Below are 22,476 nucleotides of genomic sequence, written 5' to 3'. Positions count from 1 at the left end.
AATCAAAAAAGTTGCACCGGGATGAGCTTATCTTCCAACACCAGGAGTTTTTCCAAGAACTACCTCTTAAAATTCTAAGCCATTTCCATAGATGGAATGAATTATTGCTAAGTTCTTTAAATAAACTTTTTTTCCTACCTTGGTTCCTTGCTTTTTTTTCCTACCTGTGTAGAAATCATATTTCTACACATGTCCAAAAGTGATTCTAGTTTAGAGTTACTTCAAAACAGAAAACATTAGTGCAATTTTGCAGTCTCTTGGTAGTGGTATCTCAAGAAATACTGGGAAATAATTACCTCAATATTACCTATCGTGCATACCTAAAGCGGAAAGCAGTCTTGAATTTATACAATCAATCTATCAATATTCTACAAGCACCTATACATATGCATTACCTATCCCCGCCTTCCCTCGCTTCTTATGCTAATCAGCCTTTTGGCACCTTGCGCCTGCGTAGAGCCTTCCAAGAATTGTGGGCAGGGGTCTTTGGGAGGAAGACCCCGAGTCTTCCTCACAGTGTACTTTTCACCTTTGGTCAGGAATCTGCTGAATTGGCAGGTTTCTTAATTGCAAGAGCTGGTTGTTGCTAATTCTTCCGTTTGTTGTATCTTTATAATGAATTCCAATGTCCAGTTTTGAGATTTATAGTCCTTACGTTTGTTTCTCTGTCCGTCTGCCGCTTCCTTATCATGAGTTCCAGTGTCTTGTTTCGAGATATACAGTCCATGTCTGGGGATTGTCCTTGCCTCCCCAATACCTCCTTAATCAGTTGAAGACCCTAACATAGGAACAATGAGGGAGGGAACATGTGCATACGCATTGCAGAAGCCACCCACTGATGCTTATTGTCTTACTCTAGAGTAAGCGTTACTGAAGTTGACTTCTTGTTCCATTCAACACCACTTAAAAGTAACAAAAAATCTGGTTTTAAGTGCTATAATAATGTAAAGACAAAGAAATAAGCAAGCACATCACAAACAGCAGAACACCAAAACACAATAAGAAAAAAAACATGCCCAGAAAGGAAGTCAAGGAAAACTATTTTTCCTTTTCTGAAGCCTGGAAAGCTGACACTGGGCAATGCTGATAAAAGAGTGCATTTGACCTAACGCTTACCACTAAAACAACCCCCTTGCCAAGAAGGAGCACAGCAATGAAAGCCTGTGGGATCCTGCCACATTGTTCTCATGTATTTGTTGTAGGCATACAAACTTGTCCTGAGAATTTATACCTAAAATAAAATTCTGAAAACAGGTATTAGTTCAGAGTATGTATTTATTTAAAATATATGGTATGTCAAGTAGAACTTGGTCAGAACATAGAGATCAAATCTAATATTGTATGAAGTTTTATTGTACAATCAAATCTGGTGAGCTACTTAGAAGATTACACAGTAAAATTGCATAGAATGCACATTAAAAGTTACAGTGTATAATACTGCATTTGGACCACCCAGCCCAGTTCAGATTTCTTTCATGCATCTAGTACTGACACATCTATAAAGCACGAAGGGGGTGGGTGGGAATTAAGCAGACACAAAACTTAAAATTGCAGTATTAATAGATTAAAAAGCAAAGTTCCTCAGCAGATAAAAAGATAATACAAATCATGTTCTATTATTAAAAACAATACCATATATAAAATTTAAATGAATTAATACATAGAAAGGAATATTGATTCTTTGCAATACCTGATGAAGCCCAAGGAGTAGGGTGTACACTGTCAGAAGGGAGGAACCAGCTTCTGAGAATTTATATTACAGGGAAGTATAAATCAGGACTAATTGTATACTACAATAATGTTTTTCCATACTATGGATCTTGTGCTTAAAATATTTAAATTAATAATAGGTCTGTGATTCTTGGAAAAAAAATAATAAACAAATCAAAGATTATAAAACAATATTTTCTCTGTAAAAGTCCATGAAGGTTCCTTGACTACTTTTTACCACGACATCATCCAAAGGATTACTAGGATTTCGGTCTTTTCCATTGCCGTAACTTAGTTTTCTTGATACCCTGTAAAAAATATTTGTTTAGAGCATAAAATAAATTTCACAAAAATACTATATTTGCTGACTATCTGGTGAACAGAATGAAAGTGAAACAACACACTAATGCAAGATACATGAACACCTTGATTGTGAACAGTAGCAGGACTCCTTGCCTGCATTCCTATGCGTGTTCAGCTGAAGAGGAAGCTTTTCATCCTATGTCAAGTTCAATATCTCAGTAAAGCTACGATATTAACATAAATTACATTAATGTAACTATGTATTAAATTTTCAGATGCAAACACTGAATGTATTCAGAAGTAGCTAAAAATTAAAGATACAAGTGAGAATACAATTATTTCTTTGCTAGTTACTTAAGAAATGGCATTTAATTTTTTAAGATCTATTTTAAACTAATTTGGTGTACATTTACAATTAAGTATAGCCGTGTAGTTGTAGAACAGCATTCCCATGTATTTCCTTTTCTGAAAAAGGTCTTTTCCATAATCAGCTTCTACATACAGGCAGAGTTCTAGACAGGAAAAGTCTCCTTTCCTTTTCCTTTCCCAGAAGCGTGTCTTCCTCTCCTCTCCACAAACAGTTATTACAACAAACAGCATTTTGGCACCTGGCTTAGGCGTAAAACTTTTGAGGGTTCTGAAGCCATTAAAGAGCTTCAGTCCTGGCAAGTGTATTTCAACCATAGAAGGCTAAGAATATCACACCACAGGCCTAAGGAATCTTGCCAGCTGACAGACCATTTTGGCTACGTATCAGCAAACGTGTGTTTGTGTAATTAAGGAACAGAGCAATAGATTTTCCTCCAGATGGCTTGGCAAGAAAGCACACAGTGACATTCTGATTTCCTACACTTTCTCAAACTTTTCTTGCATGCATTAATGAAAGGAAAACCTTTTTCTTCTTGAGAACAATTACTAATTGAATAGGGAGGGCTATTTAGTGTGGACTCGGGGAAAAAAGTAAGGAAATAAAGGAATTAAAAACGGAGCAGAAATGCACTCAGCTAAGTGGTTATATTCAAGATCACTTAAACATCCTTTTATAGTCACCAACACACCTCCAATCTTCCACTGATTCAGAAATAATCCAAATACAATCTTTATTGGTATTATCATATACTTGTAATGCAAGCTTTTAGGTTTTAATACCATCTTTGCTTAAATTGAGACTTTTTTGATATACAATACAGCCTCTTTCAGATTAAGTTCTCCATACAAATAGTTCAAAAGCGCACTCAGGCTTCCTTAGAAAATCAAAATTTTAATTTGAGCACTGTCAGTTTTATTCTATTTATTTATTTATTTTTAGTATTAGCTGTATGATCACCCTAAGCGTAGTGAAAGCATTTATTGACTTTAAGTTCGGGAAGGCAGTGTATCTGATGGTGCCAAAACAGACTTTTTGGCAAGAAGAATGTCAGAAAAGTTTCATAAAATAAAACTGTTTAGAGAACTTGTAATATTTTTTAAGCCTGCCATCTATTGAATTAGTTACTAATTGCAAAGCGAAGAGATCAGAAACTTTTGCAGAAGTCATATTTTCTAAGGAAAATGGATGTAGTAGGTCATTTTCCAGGGTGCTGAAAGGAGTTTTCTCCATCCAGAGATGTCAATACATTGCCAATAGTAATAACAGAACAGGAGGCAAGGATCTCTGATACCTTCCAAACATATCCATTGCTTGTTTACACAGAGCCAAAATGCACATAACCATGACCAACTGCACAGAAGCTGACTTTTGGAAGTCCATCTAAATGGCAATATACTATGCTCTCCAGAGCTTAAGGATACGAGAAAACTTGTCAGCTCAAGCACACAGCCAAAATCAAAACAACTATATAGTCACATAGTGGCTGAAATAATAAATATCCCTATAACGAACACAAAATCAGAACTGGAGTAGCTGATCCCTTAGGCCCATCTTGTATTCAGTACCACCCACGTTGGTCTCTGGCTAGTTTTGTTCACACTTGCCTCCTAAAGTTCAAGTGTGCAGTCTTAAGCTTGCGTTCTCTCAAGCATCCATGCTCATTTTCATTATAGATGCACTCATTTAAGCAACAAACCCCCTACGTTTAATATAATGTAGCACAGTATGAATTTCCTCTGAAATTTCTTTTATGCAAAGGCACTTACTTTTGATGATTTTTCTGTGCACTTCCAGGACAGCTGTAATGCTGTGTTGTCCTATGCCAGCTAGAGGCATCAGCAGTCCCAGATTCTGGTCATGAAAGACAGTATCAAAGGGGTAAGAATGATGCTAAGTAGCATAAAGAATAAAATACACTGTAAAAATACTAGCCTGTTAAGACACTGGTAATAATCACCACACTTCAGTCAGAAAATTCTCTTCTGGCCAAACTTAATTTCAAAAACATTTTATACCCTTTATTCAAAAGCCTCAAATATATTTACATATAAGCTAACTTTTTTCCAAATACTTATTATTTAATGACCATTAAAAAAAGGTACAAGGAGAAGAGTTATTTCCAGAAAGAAAATGTGACAGAGTATGAGGAATTAAAATTTGAGTGAGGCAAAATAAGACAGATAGGATGCATCTCAAATAATATGTCACCTCAAATAATCAAATTCTTTGTAAAAATTATTTATTGGTAATGAAAATGCAGTAAGGCAAGAACCATACAAACAAATTCATTTCTTTTGCCATTTTCTCTTTGTAAATCAGTTAACAATTTTTTTTAAGTAATCTTCTTCAGTATTTTCCCTTGCATGTTAATTAGTTATTTGATGACCCAACTCATAAAAATGAGGTATAGAAAAGAAATATAATCAATTTTGACTAAGCTGGGAAAAAAGTTGCATCATGTTAAAAACATACTTTAACCAAAATCAAATTATTGAAGGAAAATTATAAAATTAGCATCTAGAATCTTAAACTAATTTTACTGGTCTTTCAGTCCAGAGTTAATAAAATGATACTGTCTTGACTCAGCAAAAGTGGTCTTTTTCAGATCAACAATCTGATTCACCTAAGCAAGTAACAATAGGCATGCAACAATGCAATTGCACATTTTTGTAAAGCTTAAGAAACCACGCAAAAGCGTTTGATTATTCAAGTGCAGGATTAACAAACTATCCATTTCCTACAGAACATTTATATATGGAAAAGTAAAGTTAGAAAAAAAAAGGAAAGAAAACAGATAAATAAGCAATAGTTTAGTAGGAAAATTCCTACAGAAAAAGCTTCTTAAATTACTGTTGTGAGATTCAGGAAACCATTTTCTATTTAGACTCCTTACTTATTAAAGAAAAACAAACATCTAATTATTAATGAGGAAAGAGAGCTGTCACCTAGACAGGGGTTTATAGAAGAGATCTATAGATCTACCCTTTAAAGAAGTGACTGGTAAAATAATAATTCACCAAGCTTCTGAAACTAACCTTTCAGGGAAATAACAGGACTAACAAGAAAAGTTCTATCTGAAGAAGTGTGAAAACCAGAGTCCTGAAAATAAAGCATAAACATACCACATCAATGAAAACACTCTATTATTATTTCTCAGCTTGCCTTAGAAGAAACAACTTGAAACTTGGAAATAAGGGCCTAATTTAAACAAGTCTGGTAATTCCAAAAGAGCTTTTTTTTGGGTCTCACCTTGCTAATGTATATAATGAATAAAACATAATAGTTTCAGAAGGATAATCTGTTAATTAACGGTCACTGTATGAGAGTATTTTAACCAGTGACTGAGTATTAAAAGTAAGAAAAAATCTTTTGCTGAGCATTTTAAAGCCACTTTCCGTGTTAATAAATACAGTGAGCTTCCTCACAGGATCCAGGAGACCTGACACAACTTGTATTTTGTTTAGCAAATAAAATCCTCCCAAGCTCAGGAAACAACTGCACCAAAATAGCACTGGAAATAAACACATGGTCACTAATCTAAAGACCGAATCCGTCTAAAGGCTTGAATCCATTTCTAAAGCATTTCTCTAAATATCAGCAAACAGTACACAATCACTTTTTATAATGTCCCACAATACCTGATTCTGACAGTTGCGACTGTTAAAAAAGCTGGTGCTACTGCCATTGTATGGGCTCAAAAAATCCACATCAACTGTTTGAAGATTTGCGTTTTTCCTGTGAGAAATTTGCTGATGTTTTGTTGGAAAAAAATAATGTTCAGGTATATTTTTCAGTCTCTTTACTGGTGAACAAAGAAGATCATTTTGAAAATTTCCTAGTCTCTTAACTCTGGGAATTGCAGATAAAGATCGAACAGGTGAGTTAACAAGAGCATTTACAGTTTCAGACACCTGTATTCCTTCATATTTCCTTAAATTTGAAGCTCTCTGAAAACCAGGAAGTTTTGAAACTGCCTCACTAGACAATTGCTCATAAATCTTCTCAAATGCTCTGTCATACTGTATATTGGACCTCACAGACCCACTGAAATTATACTTCATTAATCGTCCTCTCTCTTCAGGCTTCTGTGAGTTTGAAAGTGGTTTTGTCAATGTCAAAGGCTTTTGGATTTTTTTGGAACACATTTTGTAGTAGAGTTTTTCAAATGCATCTTCATATTTCTGGGGCATCTTTGAAGGACTGTGCTTTATAGACAACGAGGAAAATGAGTGTCTGCGCTGGAAAGAAATCTCTCTTTCAGAAATTTTTATCTGAGGATTTATGACAAACGTATTTGATGCTTTCGCAAGAGAATGATTTGTGACAGGTGCAAAAGTGCTACTATTGTCATTGAAATAGCAAGTAGATGAACAAAATCCTGAAGTATTACCAGAAGGACAATCAATTTTTTGAGTTTCACTCTCTTTTACCAGAGTAAGCGCTGTTGAGTCTGAACTGGCAGTAGATGTTAAAAAAGGGTATTCCAAAGAACATTTGTAAGCCAAGTTATCACTTGGGTTGCATTTCAAATTATTCAGTGAGACAGTAGTCGGTAATGGATCTTCAACTACAAATGTCTCTCCCATTCTAGCCAAAACATTAGGAAAAGCAGTCCATTCAGGAACGTTTTGTCCCTTTCCAAATAAGGAATGATGATCTACACTTGAATTAGAGCAGTCCGTTTCCATTCCACTACTGTCTAGGTAAGAATATGGTACCAGACCAGATAAATTATTAATAGAACACTGATCATCACAAGGTCCACTATTCACATTTACATTATTTCCTGAAGTTTGATTCTGGATGTCTTTCCTACCACTGCATATGCCGGGTAGTGCTTTCTTCAGTTTAAGTGGTCTGAACCTCCTTATTTTGTCTACAGTGACATTGAGCTTTGGTCTTCTAGGACACCATCTTTTGTTCCTACAGTGCCCAAACATGTATTTAAATGCTTTTCTCTGAATCTGCTTTGTCATGAGCTTTATCAGTGTCTCTACCATTGCAGGGTACAAGTCTGCAAGAGTTATATTGCTCCAGGAACATTCCTCATCTGCAGACTGGTATTCTTCCAAGACACTGTCATAGCAAGTTTTATTAATTTCTTGAAAAGGTTGAAGTCTGGGTACAGTTACTATATCTGGTAAAATCGGGACACCAGAAAATTGGAACTGGTAAGGCCTGGATGAAGAACATGCATTTGTCAGCTCTACTTTCTTTCCGAAAACACTGTCTTGGTTGCCTATTCAAAAAACAAAGAAAGAAACAGAAAACTTAAATCGCAAAAGAAAAATCAGAAAAAAAAATTAGGACATTTCAGTAACGTTACATGACAAACAATTGCAAGTGGTACATATATTCTTTATGTGCTAACAGATTTCATTAAGCTTTTCTGCCAAGCTAAGCGGATGATTACATACAATTAAGGAAAATTAAAATATCTTTTTAACCACATTGAATTAACAGATTAAAGACGATGGAAATTAAGTATTTCTATGGAATTTCTGTAATTTCTGTGGAAATTAAACATTTAAAATATTTTTTTCAATATTTGGAAAATAACTTAATATAAAGATAGAAAACATCTTAATTGTAGAGGCAGATTGTTTCACTCTCTAATTCCTAACCAGGAGGAATAGATTCTACAGATTTTGTTAATCTATTTCCATATTACTTGAAAGCTTGGTACTTAGTACCAGTGCAGCTTCCCTTGAAGTAAAGCATGAGGAGGGTAATGTTTTTTGTAGTCTTTAGGCTTAAAATATTTACACCAAAATTCTACCTAAGGTTTGCTGGGGCACGTTTGGAGATTTGAAGAAAGAAAGCTTACTAGTGAAGTAGTTCTTTGTCTACCAGAAAACAGCAGACCCAAAGCAATTCCTCAAATTTAAAGTAAATAGTACCAAAAAGTCATACTTTCATTTAACTGAACTTAATTCTGCTGAACTTTGTAACTATGCATTTTTCTTGGGTTGTTTAACAAAAGCTGCTTTTATGCATACATGCTATTTATTTTCTGTTTTTCAATTACAGTTTGCCATAAGCAAAATCATATCTAACTTCTTGGCAATAAATCTGCCTATAGAACTGGTCTGTTGGTTAATTAGTCCCTGTGTTTTCAATAAATTAAATACTTATTTCTAATCAATTTCAATTAAAAAAATCATAACTATCATATTCGACCCACAGACAAGAGATTTAGTTGTACCTATCATTACTGGCATTGGTGAAACTAAGTGAAGATCTTCTGACAGTCCTTGAGGTGCTGCCTGAAAAATAAATGAAATAAGAACCAAAATATATAAATCCTGAATTCATCCTTGATTTTTGTATGTCAAAGGTAATATAAAAATCTTATTTGTGAATCCTTCTACCCTCTCTTTACTATGCTTGGTCCTGTGAAGTAAAATTAAAAAGAAGTAAAAAAAATCTAGTCTAAGATTCCAGTAAGAATTCTTGAGAATGACAAGTTTAGTCTTGGAAAGCTATTATAATCTTTGCAAATTCTACATTGTATATAATATTTTATTCATTTTTCTTAAATATTAGATTGTATGCATAAATATGTATATTTAAGTACATTAAAAAAACTATTCTTTATATATATATATATATATATGGATAATTCACGTATCTCTGGCAACTTGAGTAGGAAATAGACGCTGTAGTATGTAATGTAAATAAAATAAATTTAAAAGCTCAATTATTTCCCTGCCTCTACAAACCTCAATATTTAGGCATTTCAGAAGACTTACTGAAATGAAATCCAACTCACACATCAGGGTAAAAAGAACAAAGCATAGAACTCGAAAAAGAAACATTTGCATATTGTCTGCTCCTTTTCTTATAATTGTTGCTGCCATAGATCTGAAATACTGTGATATTTATGTAGACAGCAAGCAGAAGAATTGCAATAATGAGAGCAGCAGATAAGTTATATTATGATTCATTGTGCTGTGCATAGTTAGAGAGTCATTATGTTATTCTAATTAGCAAGTAACTTCTACCAGAACAGGAGAAATATGTTACCGTAATCCACTTGGGAATTCTTCTTGAATCATCCTGTACTATCACATCCACTTGAACTTGAACTTCTTCTGGTGTTTTCACATTATCTACATCCAGATTCTTGGGGCGGGAGGGAAGGATTAAAACACATAAAAGGTATTGATACAGAAGAACACAGACGCATTACTTCAATATGCTTCAAACTAGTGTTATTTGATAAAGATTTCCTGCCTGCATAAAACTTATTTATTTACTGTACATTTCACGTCAAAGAAAAAAACACTCAAGAAGGAACTATGGCAGAAAACAGAAAAATAACGAGCTAGTTAATTGATCCAAGGAAAAGCACATGCTACCTCTTTAAGGTCGAAGACATGAAAATGCCTGGAACTAACTTTTGTTTTTTTGCTAAACAAAAGAGGAAAGTAAATATTTTTACAAACTGAATACAGGATTAGAATGACTTCACACACAAAGCATATATTGTACTTTTCTTCACCACTGTAACCTGTTTGGGTAGTCCTAATACCCATAGTCTAGCTTTGGCAAACAACAGCAGAATATTCCATTCTGCTTTTGTTATGATGGTCATTATTTAAGGTTTGCTTTTTAAACTCATGTTGCTCTGTTCTCCTGAGAGAATCTACGATAAAGAATCATATTTAAAGTGTCTTCACATTGTGATTATTTCTGGTTATTCATTTTGCATACCCATAATAAATTCTATCAGAAGTACCTGTTCTGTACAATTAATTGATGTTTTGGGATTATAAGTATACTAGAGAAAACCATACAATTACTTCATATCGTTCTTCATGACATTATTTATTGAATGTCTCATTTGCTATATTGACAATAAACATGCATTAAGATGCAGACTGCAGAGTCTTATACTGTCAGTGCATTAACTCTTCAGGCACATATATGCTATTCGAATAGTTCAATTATTTCTATTGAACGTGAACTTCTTCCATTATATTAAACACCAGAAATTTTTACCTGGAAGTGGATGTCTTCAAATCTTTTTCTTACTGTAACTAGATCAGCATCACTTTCTACATCTGCAATTTGAACATAAACACTAAATAAAACGTAGTTTAACTCAAACAAAACCAAAATCAAGTTTTTTGGAAATGCTTTGAAACATCTAGTAACTCAAGTGGTTTCATTTCAGAAAAGTGTTTTCTACTATGAGGCTTTTTATCTGTATCACATTCCTTTTAAAATCAAATTGAAAAAACATGATTTATTGACTCAAAAATAATTTTGTTCGGGCAACAAAGAAAAACTAAGATAACTTGTCTGTAACCAGTTCAAGACATATGCTAGCCATTTCAGAAGGTAAAATATTTTCAAAGCACTGCTCTTCAGGAGTATTCACGCATCATTCCCACTTCCATCCTTCTACATTTCTACTTATTCCAGCAACAACAGTAAGTTACAACAGTGTTACTTGCTTGTACCCATGGATCCTTTTCTTAGTTTCTTATTATCAAGACAGCCGTAGAATTGTCTAAAACTTTAACTCAATTTTTAGGTATTCTACAAGTATTTTTGGAAACGATTTTGCTAGAGGTAGCCAGATGTTTCCATTAATTACTAGCCTCAGTCTTTCATGATAACAAAACATTTGACTGTATTGTAAGTCCTGATTTCTCAATTTCCTTGGCTGTTATGTATTTGTCCCATGATTATGTTTACTTCAGGAAAAGAAAGAGGGAAGAATAACCCTGAAAGGGAAAATAATGACTGAAAAAAAAAGTCTTGTTTATGATATTGAGCACATAATTGGCCCTTCATACTTTTTTTAAACCACTTAAACCAAAATGAAAATCTTTTCCATATAATCCCATAATCCTTTTACATTCCCTGTCATTGCAGTCAGTCAGCTCTGTGGGCTGCTGCCATCGTAAAGCTAGGATAAAGATTCATACGAAATAAACTGTTTTTAGAGGAGCTACACAATTCTGTATCCACTGGTGTAAATGTTGACCAGTTAGAGGGCTGGCTTTGACAGTCTAACCTGAGTTGAACTATTTCATTAGAATGGAAACCCATACCTGACAGGTTGCCAGTTTCTACCCACATGACTAATAGAAGACACAGTTGTGGGCATTTTATCCACAGTAAATCAGTTACTAAGCATCCATTGTAGAGAAATTAGTAACAACTTTAAAATTTTAGTTTGGAAAAGTTTCGCCCACCTATTCCTTTGTAACAGATGATACTCTTTTTCTGCTATATAGTCTTCTTCCCCAGTAGTTAAGCACAAAATTGGCAGACTACTCTCTAAACAGTGACTGAAATGACCAGACTAGACTACTACAAATATAGGATAATCCATGAGATAAAGGTCACAGTTCTAGTGTCCAAGAAGGTTTCATTCCATCATGCCAATCACTGAACGTTAGAGAAGAGTTTGCATCATAGAATGAACTGGTCTGTAAACTAATTCAATACTCTACTAGAAACGAAATCTCAAAAAAATGTGATTCTAGTACATCTTCACTGTATTCGCCATCAGATGTCAAAGCACTGGAACATTATCAGTAGAGAACCACGGTACAGCACAGAATGGAAGGAAGTGAAATATTTGCTCCAGGGCATCTGAAGGTGTTTTAAGGGCCAAAAGGGAAGTCAGGCAACACCTTTGTTCCTCAAATGCAGAAGCGAATTAAAACAAAAATGCCCATTTCTCTCTGGAAAATTTGTCTTATAATACAGGAACTTATTTCACTGTAAATGCACATGTAATATATTATTATTACCTAAAAGATCTATTATATTGAAGAGATGAACATTTCATTGAGGGTCTTACCGCCAAATTTAAGTTTTGACTTTGATATGATCCTCTGTTTATCTCAGTGTATTATAGCTTAGATAATTTGGATTCAACTTCCCCCTTTCTCTCCAAATAACATGATTTTTCTGCGATCCTAACAGATGCAACAGGTTTTTAAAGTATCACTATGCTTTGCTATGCTATTTCCTGTGAAACCAAAGGAGGTAGGTCCTAATCATTTTCCCTATCAAGGACAGACCAATACTTACAGGTGTAGGTGAGAGCTGTTTTACTTTGTTTGTACTTGCTGTTGACAGCTTTTGTAAACTTTTAGAACAAGAATAACATATAACATCAGAAGAATCACTGCCTTTACTTAGGAGTGTGAAGCATCCCATAAGAATATTAAAGATGAAAAAAACAACACCAAAAAAGTTTTAGCTAAAGTAGCTAAACTGCTCTTTAAATCATTAAATGCAGGGTACACCTAGTCCTAGTTTAATTTATGGAAAACAGTATGTTTTTACGTGAATGAGAATCAAAAAGATATTGTGCAGTAAAATATTGAAGTATTTTTAAAACAGTTGAAGATTATTATTACAATCAAATAATTATTTGGGAATACAAGATTAAAAACACTAAAGCTTTGCAGACAGGCCACAAGACTGTTACTGAAACTTACAAATGTTAAATAAAATATAGCCAGCCTCCTGAAGACATAGTGGCAATTAAATTTAATATTCTTGTTAACTGGGCCAGTAGAAACTAATGTCCTGTTTCCACTCATGCAAAACTCCTGATCTCACCGTTCCTTTCAATTTATTAAGAAAATGCAATTGAACATCTTCTACATTGGATTTTCAGCATATCAGGGATTCAGGACTGAGATTTAAAGAGGAATGTGAACATTCATAGCATTAAAAGTACTTTGGTCTCTTGTTATTCTCTACTTTGCGAACATGGATGAAAATTACTTTTACTATATCATAGAATTATACAGAGTAATTATTTATAATCTTTTGTTCAAAAAGCTATTAAAAAGTAAATTACAAAACTTACCTGCGTCAGATACATCCACAGAAGAACTCTCAGGAAAATCCTTAAAAGCAGATGAAAACAATTTTAAGACTAAGCATTTAAGCATAAGCTATATTAACTAGCCTGTAGAATTCCCTGCTTGTTACCTGGGGAAAAAAAAAACAAAAAACAGTTGCATTCCAGAAACTATGTCCAAATGACACTATCTTTATCAACAAACCTATACACAAATCTGTCTTACTTCACATCTGATTATACAATGGGGAAAACTACTTTCTTATCAGCCCTTCTATATTCAGAAGAGTAATGTGAAAAAATAAGAAGCTATTATGCAACAAGAACAAAAAAGAATTGACAAATGAATTTTAATTACCAAAACTTTACCAGGAAGTACTCAGGGTTCTCTCTGTTTCCATGTAATTTGCCCACTCAAAGCAGTTCTCTATATAACAATTTTTTTTTTTTTTTTTTTTTGCATAAATACTTATTTAGAATGGAAGAAACTTTTTCAAAACGCTTACAACCCACATCTCAACAGAATTCGCCAGAATTTCTTTTTAAAAAAAGTGAATGACCAATCAGTCTCTTTATAACACTCTTCAAATCCTGACTATTTTCTCCTTAAAATCAAGCATCTGAAGAAGTTACTCTAGACATTTACAGAGTTTACAAGTACTAACAAAAAAAGCTAGCCACACACTGCCTAACTAAGAAGACATCTGATAGCTTAAAGCTTATGTCTAAATGCTATCTTCTACTTTAAATAAACCTCAAACAGCCGGAATTCAGCTAAAATCCATGGCTTATATCAGAGTTAATATTTGATACTCCTAATATCACAATGCGACATGTAATTCTATGAAACATACATAAAAACTACTAAAACCAACATGTGTTACTCATCAAAAATTGAACAAAAATAAAACTGTTAACTTTTAGTAGAAATAAAGAATGTTATTAGTATACTACTACATGGATTCTGCTCAAAAACAAACTATCCTATGTCACTGCAGTTTTAGACAAGTACAAATACTGGTCTTTCAATCTTCTTTGAGACCTCCATCTAAACGAAAAGAAAAACTAATCACAAAACAGACTATTTCTGTCCAACTATGGGCTCCTTCAAAATATTAGAGCTAGATTTTCTTCCTGCATCAACCGCAAATAATAATTGAGACACCCAAAATACTACTGGGGTAAGCATGGAAGGATTATATTCTGAACAAACAGGGACATAGGAAACAACAAAATGCAAATTCACCATCACAATATGTATTAATTCAGCAATTACTAAGTCCTCTAAATATAGTTTCATAGATCAATAATTTTTTAGCTTTCTTTTAAATACAGTTTCATAGATCAATAATTTCTTAGCTTTTAGCTTGTGACTACGTAATTGTTTTTCCTAACAAGGCTTTAAAAAAAGTAGATGAAATAGAGCACCCGCACTTGATGTACTGTCGAATGTCCATCTTCAAGATCACCAGCATGTTGCTTTGACATTTCTTAGTGTGCATATGGAAGAAAAAATACACACCCATTAGATAGTTGACAGATCAATGTTGCACATGAACTCATGAATTCTCCTTTTATACATAAAACACATATTTTGAACATATTTAACTCAAACATTTAACAAATGGAGAACCGGAGCAAAGAACAGACAAGTGACAGAACAACATTATCATCAAACAAAGTAGAGTAATTCTGATCACAGTCATACATCTAAAATACTAGCCGTTTTCTTCTTAACCTATGAAGTGACACAGAAAAAGAAATTTGTCCCTTTTGGTATGACTTGCAAAAAAGAAAGACAACTACAACTTTTTTTGCGCACTTTCATGGCATATGTTGAGAAGAGAGAAAGAGACTAATTCGTCCTGAAAAATAGGGGTAGAATCCCCAGTCTTTTATTCTATGATTCTATTTCGTCATCAAGGGAAGTTCAGACCGATATTAGGAAAAGATTCTTCACTGAGAGGGTGGTCGGGCACTGGAACAGGCTCCCCAGCAAAGTGGTCACTGCACCAAGCCTGACAGAGTTTAAAAAGCATTTGGACAAAGCTCTCAGACACAGGGTCTGATTTTTGGGTGGTCCTGTGTGGAGCCAGGAGTTGGACTCAGTGATCCTTTTTGGCAAGTAAGCCTTCTAAAACTGTTATGCCTGCCTTCTGTTACAGATAGGCCCACCAGCGATCTATTTTTATTTTCTCCATTTATTTCATAAGAAGAAATATAAAAAACAGTCTAAGATGTTCCATATTTCACTAAAAATCATTAAGCTGATTTCCCCTTTTGACATTTCAATCTATATATTATTCTACATTAACTATAACAATTCAAGTACTCAAGCTGATTTCAATAAAATCAAAACATTAGACCCACAGAGAAGCATCTGTCTTCAAACAAATCTTACTTATGCATAGGCTAATTTCACAATTAGCCTCTAAGTCAGATATTGTTGTTATTAAAATTATTCAAGACTGAAAACTGTTTTGACAGTGCTGAAAAAAGTTACATTTCTAACTGTCATCTTGTTAGATTTAAAAAGGGGATCCACAAGCTATAATGTCTGGAGTTTGTATACAGACCATATGATTATGACATGCACCTAAAAATTATTGCCTACATCTAGTTAATGTTCATAATGCACAAGTTACAGAAATGGGATCTTCCCCAAAAGATAGGATCTATATCTTCAAGCACAAGACATGCTTATACTAAGACTGTAGCAGGGACTTATCATGGATGGACGTGATATATCGTTTACGTTAACTCTGAGTCTATGTGCTTTAGCAGATAATGCTTATACTACTCAAGATGGTCATCAAAGAAATTTCTGCTTAATGCAGAATTTATTATTCTTGTTTCCTCTATATTTGTTTCTGGATGAACTGACGGCAAATAGCACAAGGAATTTACTTTTTTTTTTTTTTCTACCCCCCCCCCCCCCCGCCCCCCCAGGTGGTAATGAAATGTATCTAACATCTAACTGAAGCACATGGATATTATTTACTTCTGTAAATATTTCAATTTATTTAATAGTGTTAGGCAGATATCTAAAGATTTCCCATTTCCTAAAAGCTTCAAGTGTATGGAGAGGAACCTAAACATGCCATCTACTCGTTCTGCCCTTCAGGAGAGCAACTATAGCAGGAACAACTACACCTAACTTGCCTCTAGAAGTTTAACCCATTGAGAGCAACTCCATAATCTCTAAGAAACATCTGTCAAGGCTTTCTTTTATTTACGTTTGGAAAGCTTTTCTAATATGTTTAACCTAGGGATTCTCTTTTGTATTTTTTTTTTTAATTCCTCCTTTTTTTTTTTTTTTCTTTTTCTGATTCAGTCCAGTTAGCCAAAACACTATGCAAACATAATGGGACAAAAAACTGATCTCCACTATTTTACACATATAAACTCCAGTAAAGCATTCTTCATAATACATTAGCAATATGTTTTTAAAAGCTGAATAAAGCATTTTTCTGATGTGTCTGAGCTAGGAACACAGAAAATCAAGATAACATGGTAATGTCCCATTAAAATCCCTGCTGAGCAAGAAGTATGAAACGCCACAGAGGGTGTTCTGTTTTACAAAGTTTTCTGCTCAAGGAAAGAACGAGTTTTATATCAATAATACATTACCAAAATATTGTTTTTCCTGTATGTTGAAATTTAACATAGAAGATTCTCCCATACTCAGAACAGCCATACAAAAACCACTCAAAGGATTGTCATGCGAGCATGTAAAATTTCATAGAGCTACCAGGCTGTTTATCTGAATAGTGAACATCAGTCTAGCAAAACTCAGAATTGAGAACTGAAGAAACAACACTAATAATACGAAAAGGGCAGAGGGGGCATCATAAGTATTTGGACACTATAACAATGCTTTATATGTCCACACTTCACATTTAAGTAACCTATTTGAAAACACATGGTCAGGAAAATCTAAGAATACAGAACAAGATGAGGTAAATTGTGCATGCTTAGCTTCAATAATCCATAGCCAGAACCTGTCGGTGATATTTTTATTATTAACACCAACCACAACAAGCCAGTTCAAATGCTTACAGCGTGTACTTCTGTGTTGAAATAGAAAGGTCAGTGCAAGACATGGCTTGCATTAAGTAGAACAAAATCAACGAGATTCTCTAACAGCATATAGAAATATGCATATATAAATAACAATCTGTAAGAAGAGGTTTTTCCGTATGCCAACCACTGCTAACACCTCTGTTATTTCTCCACCTTCAATATTTATATATTTCTTCTCTATGACAACTAAAGCATAACTAATATAATAACAACTAAATAATAAATACTGCTGAGTTGTATTGAAAGCTGTTAAAAGTATTTAGGCTATCAAACTTCTGTTCCTCTACCTCATATAGTGTTCTGTATTATAAATATACAATTAATTAGATCTAGTCTTTGTAGCACTAAGAATCCTTCAAGAGGTAAAGTGCTTTAATAAGAACTTCAATGCCATTCAGACCTTAGGTCAAAAATGAAGACTAACAAACAGACAAAAAACAAAACAAAACAAAACAAAAAACCTCTAGAAGAATTCAGGTACTTTTCTTTTAAAAAACTACCTGCTAGATGCTCTCGCTTTCTGAGACTGTACTAAGAAAATGACTGGCTCGTCAGAACCATCAGCACACATTTCCTAAAAATTTCAGTCAAAGATCTGGACCGTGTTTTTGAAGCAGCACCTTATTTCCCAGCTCAACATTTAAATTCTGTAGGCTGATTCAAAATATACATACACGAACCCTGTATAGACAAATTTCTGGTAGGATTGTAGAGGAGGGAGAGAGGCACACACTGCATTTTGTTTTGTCTCCAAATATTTAACATAAAAGACTCTTGGCTGAATACAATAAAATAAAGAACAGATTGAAAAAAAAGATCCTTAACATCTTAATAAAACAAAGCCCAACATACTTTTACTGCACTATATATCATGTCTCCCTCATCATTTATCCCAGTAAAAAGACATGTATTTTGTTGGAACACAGTTTCTTTTCAGAACAAAGGAAAAGGGAGAAGCATAATCTTCAGATGTTAAGTAGTATCAGAACTACACTTCATGTGCAATCTTGATTTAATTTCCATCATGACACTTGATCTCTAATTAAACATCTACTTTTTCTGCAGGTAGCCCGATACATTCAGTGTACAGAACAATCTGCTAAATTTGTGATCACTCACCACGCAACTTCATGGGATTCTTTCAACACCTATTTTTGAATATGTCTACTTGCCTAATTATTTTCAGAAAGCTAGCAAATTATAAATTCTTCTATACATACACCCAGGTAACTCAGGGTAGGATTTTTAGATTCAAAGAACGTCTGACAAAAGCTAAAAATACAAGATAGAAAACTGTCTGTACAATTGATAAGGGGAGATAATTTTAAATCAAGTTGTGATGATATCAACACCAATTATAAATTACTAATTTTAAAGATTTTTGGCTACATTTCAGAATCCTTATGCACCTAAGTGTTGATGTGTTTCTTTATTTGTTTGTTGTTTGTTTTTTAAAACCAGTGAGTATCCCAAGGAATTTGACATAAAAACGTTATATTTTCTATGAAGTCAAGACTCTTTTGGATAATTTATAGCACTTGTTTTTTCAAACACTTTACCTGTATTCCTTTGACTTCCTGTATGATTCTGCAATTATAAACAGAGGAAAAAAAAAAAAAACAAATGTCAGAAGAACCTTAGAATAATAAGTTTACTTTAACTGAAGCATTTTTCTTTGGTATATCTTACAAGTTGTCACTTTGTAAATAACCATTCAGTTTCCTTCAGCTTTTGCACCACCTGACTAGCAAAGCAACAAATACTTGGTAAAACATACCTGATCATTCAATTCTTGCCATGCTGTTACTATTAAAAGCACTACAAAAACATAAGCTGTAGTTGACTTAACACACATGAGAGGCTACAACAGAATCCTTACAGTCCTTAATGGATTTAGACTGTAAAGTTGTGCAGCCACTTGTTGCAATGCTTAGATGATGCACAAGATATTCCCAGAAGTTCAAAAGGAGAGAAACACAGCCACATTTGCCGCCATTAAATCCACTTACACCTCAAGACTGAATTTCACTCCTCACACCATGGGGTTCAGAACAGCCTCTGTATTAACTAGTAAGGCACACTACTCAGCTTTACTTTCTCGACAGGTAACATAGGGAACAGAGAAGCTAGGTGACTTTTATATGGTTATTGAGAAACACGGTGCTTTTGACCAAATTCTCTGTTAAGCTCTTATGAAGGAGTTTAGGGAACAGATTAAGAAGTGACTGCTTGTTTAATATGAATACTTAGAAAAAGAGCATACAATAAACAGGCCCACAACACTACATATGGGAAATACTACTCCAGGTTAACAAGTGGTATTAACCAGTAATAAATACATCATCTATTTCTATCCATCTCATCTGATGTTCTTAAGCAACCTATCCTAAATCCCTATTTTAAGGTAGTTAGTGACTTCATTAATACCTCCTGCAAGTATTATATGGCATAGCAAGATTAGAATCCATTCCTATATAAAATACAGAAAAAAAAAAAATTACTATATTTTGACTGCATAGTGGGACTATATTAGATACCTGAAGTAGTTTCTTCTTCCATTTTTTAAGACTCCTGTTTGATACTTCCCCCCATTGTTTTGGTCCTATAAATAACAAGAGATGTTTATTTGAACAGCTTTTCTTGTAACACTATTTATCTACACTGAGTAGAACTCTAACACATAGAAAGAACATATTACATAGTAACAAAACATTACTGAATCTAAACAATCTCCAATCCAGTTGTTGAAACAAAAACTTATAGGTAAACAAAACAAGATAACATTGTAATTACAAGTCATAATTGAGAAGCTGGTTAAAAAAAAAAAGTAAAAAAGAATCAAATAAATGAGTCTAACAACACTCTGCTAAAACCTAAGAGCATTAACAACCCAGATATTATGAAGATAAAAAAAAACAACATATATTGTTTTATTTGAAAAAAATAAGTTGTACTTAGCGCATGCAGGCTATATGGCATTTGAAGTTATTTAAAACCATAATCAAGGCTTTATGGACTAAGATCCATATTCACAGAAAGCATATGCAGAAGTTACTAAATCAAAGCCATAACCAAGCCTTTTCAAATCCAAGACTTTATATTACACTGTTGTATTATATTACACTGTTTTATGTATGCAGGAACCTCACCCTGCCCCCAGCATTTGGTAAATATTTGGTACAACAATTACATTGGACTTGACCCTGTGTTAGTACCTCTTGGGTATGCGTAGGAAGCTGTTCTTTAGGAGAATTGACATGGCAATTACGCATCGTAATCCACACCTCACTAAGGATAAAAACTGGCAGAACATTTCATCTCGCAGTAACGCCACCCAACTACTAAGTCACAATTCCCGCTAAAACTCAGAGAAGTCAATTTTCAAAGTTTCTTTCCCCTCAATAAGCTCTTCGTAAGTATTATTCACTGTGTAACAGATTGACAGTTATAATGAAACACTAGAAAAATATGACATGGCATAACACCTTATAGATTTATGCTAACCACATGAACATTCAATGAAAAATTAAAGAAGACACTATCTACCCATTCCACCCTGACATTTGACGTGCTGGAAATTTATCATCTTACAGCAGCCTTCAGAATGCTAAGCAGACCTGAAACTACAGAATCCAATCATGCATATCAACTTCCTGCTATTAGCTCTGTTCCTTTGCTTCCTCTCATCCTTCTCCATTTTTATTCTTTCGTTCCAAGTTATTCAAACATTACCCATTGTTTTCCTGTACTTTGCTACTAATTCTTTTCCATTGCCTAAAACAGAGCACACGATGGACTAAGAAGTTGCGTGTGAACCATCTCTCCAAGTATTTCTAACCAAAGTTTACAGATGAGATACCACACCTGAGTGCAAAACACCCGATATTTGGTGAAATCTCATGTTATGTAACTGCTTGCAGTTGTGTAATATGCAGTACGCTTCGCTAAGTCTAAATACAGCGAAGTAGCATAGCTTAAAGAGGTTCTTACCATCAGGGGTGTCAAAAGTGAGGGTTTCCATGGAAATAAGAAAATCATCTTCAAAAGGACGATTATACTAAACAAAAAGAACCACGCAAGATTAGAACAAATGGTTAACAAGGCTTTCAACAGGCATTTTAAACAACTTTGCTTCGAGCCAGGCATGAAACTGACAGCGTGCTGCTACGTTATTGACATCAGCCGGGAGCCAGCGATCTGGAAACAGGAACTCCAAGAAAAATAAAGAGATAAATATATATATTTATATAAAACATTATACATATATATACAGCAGGCACGCCGCAGCCCCACCCGTCCCGCTACCCAAGCACCCGGGCTGGGTGAGAGCAGCCCGCTGCCAGCAGCGGATCCCCGCAGGACGCCCGGTGCCGGCCGGCCGGGAGGCTGGGGGGAGGCCTCACCCACTCCAGGATGCGGTTGATGGAGGCGACGAAGCGGGCATTGCTCTGCCGCAGCCGCTCGCCCAGGTCGGCGGCCATGACGCGGGGCCAGGACACCCCCGCCCCGCCCCGCGCCGATTCAAACTGCGCGCCGCCCGCAAAGCTCCTCGCTTTCCATTGGGTCTCGGTCACGTCACTCCCGGAGAGACAGCCTATCGAAGCGCGCAGCGTCAGCCCTCCTGGCTCTGATTGGGTGGTAAGGATGCCGAGCGCCCACCCGCTGTCGCGTCACAGTCAACACGGCTCAAAATCCTGCCATTGGGCACTGCGCTCACGGCTGACAGCGGCCGAAAGTCGTTGTTCTACCTAGCAACAGACCCACCGGGAGCTCCCATTGGCTGCGGTGTCAGCTGCGGGCTGCGCCGCCCGCCCGCCCTCCGGCAAGAGGCAGAGCCGCGCCGTTCCGTTCAGCGGGACTCGCAGTGCCTCAGGCGGAGCGGGGCCGCCTTACCAGCGCTTCCTTGCCCGCTGTTTTTTGCCATTTCAGTTTACAAAAGCACTTCCACGCTCCCCCAGCCTCCTCGCCCGGACCCTTACTCTGTAACAACCCCCGACAGGGCGCTCTGCCTGCCCCTCAGTGCAATAGCCAGCTGCCCAACTCACCATGGGCGTGCCGAAACGGCAAACCGCGCTGCTATACACAACGGGCAAAACGTAGTTTAGCCTTAGCTGTGTCTTGCCGAAGGAAAGCATAAAAGGTCCCCTCCCTGCAGGGCGATGGAGAAATC

At 35.3% G+C, this 22,476-nt stretch overlaps 1 protein-coding gene across 1 annotated transcript; it reads right to left on the bottom strand.

Annotated features, from left to right (window-relative positions):
* Nucleotides 1-1,891: 1,891 nt before the first annotated feature.
* On the bottom strand, nt 1,892-21,787 carry HJURP (Holliday junction recognition protein; the record flags this gene model as incomplete). Its single annotated transcript, XM_084293817.1, has 9 exons — nt 1,892-2,018; nt 4,150-4,234; nt 5,419-5,482; nt 6,022-7,622; nt 8,589-8,649; nt 9,410-9,508; nt 10,388-10,449; nt 21,297-21,363; nt 21,710-21,787. 9 exons carry the CDS (start codon nt 21,785-21,787, stop codon nt 1,892-1,894), a joined length of 2,244 nt encoding a protein of 747 aa, XP_084149943.1.
* Between the last annotated feature and the right edge of the window lie 689 nt (nt 21,788-22,476).

The sequence above is a fragment of the Netta rufina genome, assembly GCF_964035555.1.
Source record: "Netta rufina genome assembly, chromosome: 1".
In the NCBI taxonomy this organism is placed as follows: domain Eukaryota; kingdom Metazoa; phylum Chordata; class Aves; order Anseriformes; family Anatidae; genus Netta; species Netta rufina.
Note: the sequence above shows the minus strand (reverse complement) of the source record. Positions and strands in the feature narration are given on the sequence as shown.